Here is a 4,694-nt window from a genome sequence, read left to right on the forward strand (position 1 = left end):
CTCCTCCTCCTCTCCTAAAATCCCCTTTAGGCCACGCCCTCCAGAACGAAGCCACACCCCCGCCCGCCCGCGTTCTCGCCCCCAAGCCCCAGTCGAGCTCCATCCCTGGGGAAGGAGCGGCGCTGCGGGAGGTCCTTCCTGCGCCAAAAAGAATTCCTGGATTTTGGCTCCGAGTCGACGGTCGCGACAGAGAACGGAAAATTAGGTGAGTTTTCTTTGTGTATACTTTTTTTTTAAGTGTGTTTAGCTGTTTCTTTGGGGGTGTCGTTTAGTCTAAATTCTGAATGAAGTTCTTTGATTATAATATAAATCATCTTATGGTAAATTCTGAATGAAGTTTGATTATGATATAAATCATCTTATGGTTACATAGTTTTAAGAAATAGGCATAGAAAGAGTAAAAGACTAATGGTCATATTTATATAAAAGGTGCTATAGGTAGGGAGAAAAGGGGGGCGGAGGAGGAATAGGATAAGAGAGAACAGGAGAGATAGAAAGAGAGAGGTAGAGAAAGAGGAAGTGAGGCCATGTAGATCGAATTCAAAACCATTACATTTCGAGTGAAAACATAGGGCACAGAAGAAAAAAATAAAAAAATCCTTTGTTGTAACTGTACTTTATTCAATTCTCTCATCAATATGCATTTCACGGCAAAAATCCCCATATTACTGCATTTATTTTTAAGGGGAAGGCTAGATCAGGAGCAACTGGAGGAGGTGTCATGGCGTCTGATTCTATTAAAAAAAAGTAAAAGAAAAAATTAAAATTACGGATGCTTTGTGAATACGGTCGATCATTTTGGTCTTCTCAATGTTCAGAAAGGATGGAAAAATAATTCTTTTAATGGTTATATTTTATATTTTCACTGAACAATCATCAAAATAGCCCTGTGGATGAGAAGCGTGAACGATTATGTTTCTACGGCACCTCCTCGAATCGCTACTGATCTACCCCCCCCCCCCTCATTCTTCTCTTTATTCTCTTTATTCTTTATTCTTTACTCTTTACCCCTCATTCTCACCGCAACGTGACACCGAACAGAATCCAACCGCCATGCGCGCGCCCAGGAGGTTCCGATCCACTAAACACGGTTTTCGGAGGGTTCTTCAGCGCCTTCTCTCGGCCGCCCTCGCAGGTGTTGAAGGCAGCCCGCGCCCGCCCTCCTCCGCCGCCCCCGCCGCCCACGAAGCCAAGGGCGTGGATGGGAGGATGAGGAAGGGGGCTTGGTATGGGGTGGAGGAACCTGTGAAGGTAAGGAAAGATGTAGGTAAATAAATTTGTGACATATACAAAAACCAAAACAAAGCAAAAAAAAAAAATATATAAAACTAATGAATAAATAAATACATAGATAAATAAATAAATAAATAAATAAGTAAATAAATAAAAAATAAAAATAAGTAAATGAATAGATGATTAATTAGTTAAATTGAAATAACAGCAGTAATGAAATAAATTAACAGACCTGTCTTTTCCAATCTACCTTCCTTTTTCTCGTTTTCTTCGTCTCCCTTTTCTACCTTTCTTCTCATTTCCTCTCCTCCCCTTCCTCTTCTCTGTTTCCATATCCTATATATATATATCCTTTATTCATCTCCCTTCTGTCCCCTTTTTTTTAACCTCCCCCTTTCCCTCTCTCCTCTTTTTTCTCTCTCTCTCTCCGCCCCTCTCTCTTTCGCCATCCCCTCCTTCCTCTCTCTTCTGTTTTCTCTTCACTCACTCCTACCCCCTTTTCATTTTTCTTCCCTCCATCTCCTTCCTTTCGTTCTCCCTTCCCTATTCCCCATGTCCCTCTATCACCCCCTCCTTCCCTCCCTCCCTCCCTCCCTCCCTCCCTCGTCCATCCTCACCGCCTCCTCTCCCTGTCTCTCTTTCGTTCCCTCCTCCCCCCCTTTCCCCTTTATCACCTTTGCCTTCCTCCCCATCATCCCCCCTTATCGTCCCTCCCCCCTCCTCCCCTTCCACTTACCTCCCTTACCCTTCCTCTTCCTCCCCCTCCCTTCCCTCTCATCACCCCTTCCCTCTTCCTCCTCCCTCCCTCCTTCCCACCGCCCCCTCCTCCCACTTCCCTTCCACCCCTACCCTTCTCCCCTCCTCCCCCTTCCCCTTATCACCCATGCTTCCTTTCGCCCCATTATCTCACCACCACCCCCTCTTGTCATCCCCCCCCTCCTCCCCTTCCACTTACCTTTCCTCGTCCTCCATCCTTCCCCCTCATCACCCCTACCCCTCTTCCTCCTCCCTCCCCCCTTCCCACCACCCCTTCCTCCCTCTTCCCTTCTCACCCCCCACCCCCATTGTCATCCCTCCCGCTCTTCCCCTTCCACTTACCTCTCCTCTTCCTCCTCCATCTCCTCCTCATCACCCCTACCCCTCTTCCTCCTCCCTCCCTCCTTCCCACCACCCCCTCCTCCCCCCTTCCCCTTATCACCCATGCCTCCTTCCTCCCCATCATCTCCCCCTCCCCCACCCCCACCCCTTGTCATCCCTCTCTCTCCTCCCTATCCACTTCCCTCTCCCCTTCCTCCTCCTTCCCACCACCCCCTTCCCACCACCCTTCCTCCCTCTTCCCTTCCACCCCTACCCATCTCCCCCCTTACCCACCCTCCCCCCCTTACCCACCCTCCCTCTCCCCGCAGTGCCAGCGCCCCGAGTGCCTCCGGTGCCTCGTTCCCGTCACTCGACTCTTCTCCCTCTTCGGTCTCCTGCCCATGCGCGTGGTCGACGGCCAGTTCAGGTGAGGAAGAGACCATTATCTTATCTTTGTTTTGTTTATTTATATGTTGGACTATATTTGTCAATCTAGAGACCATTAAGTAAGTTTTGTTTTGTTTATTTATTTGTTTGTACTTAGTTTATCAGTCTAGAGACCATTAACTAACCTTTGTTTTGTTTATTTATTTGTTTGTACTTTATTTGTCAATCTAGAGACCATTAACTAATCTTTGTTTTGTTTATTTATTTGTTTGTATTTTGTTTATCAGTCAAGAGACCATTATCTTATCTTTGTTTTGTTTATTTATTTGTTTGTACTTTATTTGTCAATCTAGAGACCATTAAGTAACCTTTGTTTTGTTTATTTATTTGTTTGTACTTTATTTGTCAATTTAGAGGCCATTAACTAATGTGTGTGTTGTTTATTTATTTGTTTGTACTTTATTTATCAATCTAGAGACCATTAACTAATCTGTGTTTTGTTTATTTATTTGTTAGAGACCATTAAGTAATCTTTGTTTTGTTCATTTATTTGTTTGTACTTTGTTTATCAGTCTATCGATCTAACTAGATATTTGTTAATTTCTTTGTTTTTGTTTAGGCCAGTTCAGGTGAGGAGACCATTATCTTATCTTTGTTTTGTTTATTTATTTGTTTGGACTTTATTTGTCAATCTAGAGGCCATTAACTAATGTGTGTTGTTTATTTATTTGTTTGTACTTTATATATCAGTCTAGAGACCATTAACTAATCTTTGTTTTGTTTATTTATTTGTTTGTACTTTATTTGTCGATCTAGAGGCCATTAAGTAATCTTTGTTTTGTTTATTTATTTGTTTGTACTTTATTTATCAATCTAGAGACCATTAACTAATCTTTGTTTTGTTTATTTATTTGTCTGTACTTTATTTGTCAATCTAGAGACCATTAACTAATCTTTGTTTTGTTTATTTATTTGTTTGTACTTTGTTTATCAATCTAGAGACCATTAACTAATCTTTGTTTTGTTTATTTATTTGTCTGTACTTTATTTATCAATCTAGAGACCATTAACTAACCTTTGTTTTGTTTATTTATTTGTTTCTACTTTATTTGTCAATCTACAGACCATTAAGTAATCTTTGTTTTGTTTATTTATTTGTTAATCTAGAGACCATTAACTAATCTTTGTTTTGTTTATTTATTTGTTTGTACTTTATTTGTCAATCTACAGACCATTAAGTAATCTTTGTTTTGTTCATTTATTTGTTTGTACTTTGTTTATCAGTCTAGAGGCCATTAAGTAATCTTTGTTTTGTTTATTTATTTGTTTGTATTTATTTGTCAATCTAGAGACCAATAACTAATATTTGTTTTGTTCATTTATTTTTCTGTACTTTGTTTATCAGTCTATCGATATATCTAGATATTTGTTAATTTCTTTGTTTTTGTTTAGGCCAGTTCAGGTGAGGAGGAGACCATTAACTAATCTTTGTTTTGTTTATTTATTTATTTGTACTTTATTTATCAATCTAGAGACCATTAACTAATCTTTGTTTTGTTCATTTATTTGTTTGTACTTTGTTTATCAGTCTATCGATGTTTCTAGATATTTATTTAATTTCTTTGTTTTTGTTTATTTATTTGTTTGCTTATTTATTTATCAATTCGATTTTCTTTTTTTTTTTTTTTTTTTTTTTGGTTTTGTTTTATCCGCTTATTTTGATTGATTATCTATTTATTTTGTAGAATTTATTATTTATTATTGTTATTTGTTTAATCTTTTTCGCGCTGTCTCGTGGATTTCCGCTAATTAGTGATTTATCAATTTTTCTTATTGAATCACTATCTATTTGTTGGTATTTGTTATTCAATTGCTGGGTTTTGGTTGCTACTTTTTAAATTCAGCAATTATTATTCATTTATTCATCTCTATTATTATCATTATTATTAATATTATTATTATCATTATCATTATTATTATCATTATTATTATTATTA

At 38.6% G+C, this 4,694-nt stretch overlaps 1 protein-coding gene across 1 annotated transcript in view; it reads left to right on the forward strand.

Moving 5' to 3' along the window:
- The first annotated feature begins 1,053 nt into the window (after positions 1 to 1,053).
- Positions 1,054 to 4,694, forward strand: part of LOC138864489 (gustatory receptor for sugar taste 64a-like) — a 10,172-nt gene continuing 6,531 nt past the window's right edge. Inside the window, exons 1-2 of the mRNA XM_070131631.1 lie at positions 1,054 to 1,251; positions 2,640 to 2,737. Coding sequence (XP_069987732.1) covers positions 1,054 to 1,251; positions 2,640 to 2,737 — 296 coding nt within the window. The remainder of the gene's footprint in view (positions 1,252 to 2,639; positions 2,738 to 4,694) is intronic.

This window comes from Penaeus vannamei, chromosome 16 (genome assembly GCF_042767895.1).
Source record: "Penaeus vannamei isolate JL-2024 chromosome 16, ASM4276789v1, whole genome shotgun sequence".
Lineage (NCBI taxonomy): Eukaryota > Metazoa > Arthropoda > Malacostraca > Decapoda > Penaeidae > Penaeus > Penaeus vannamei.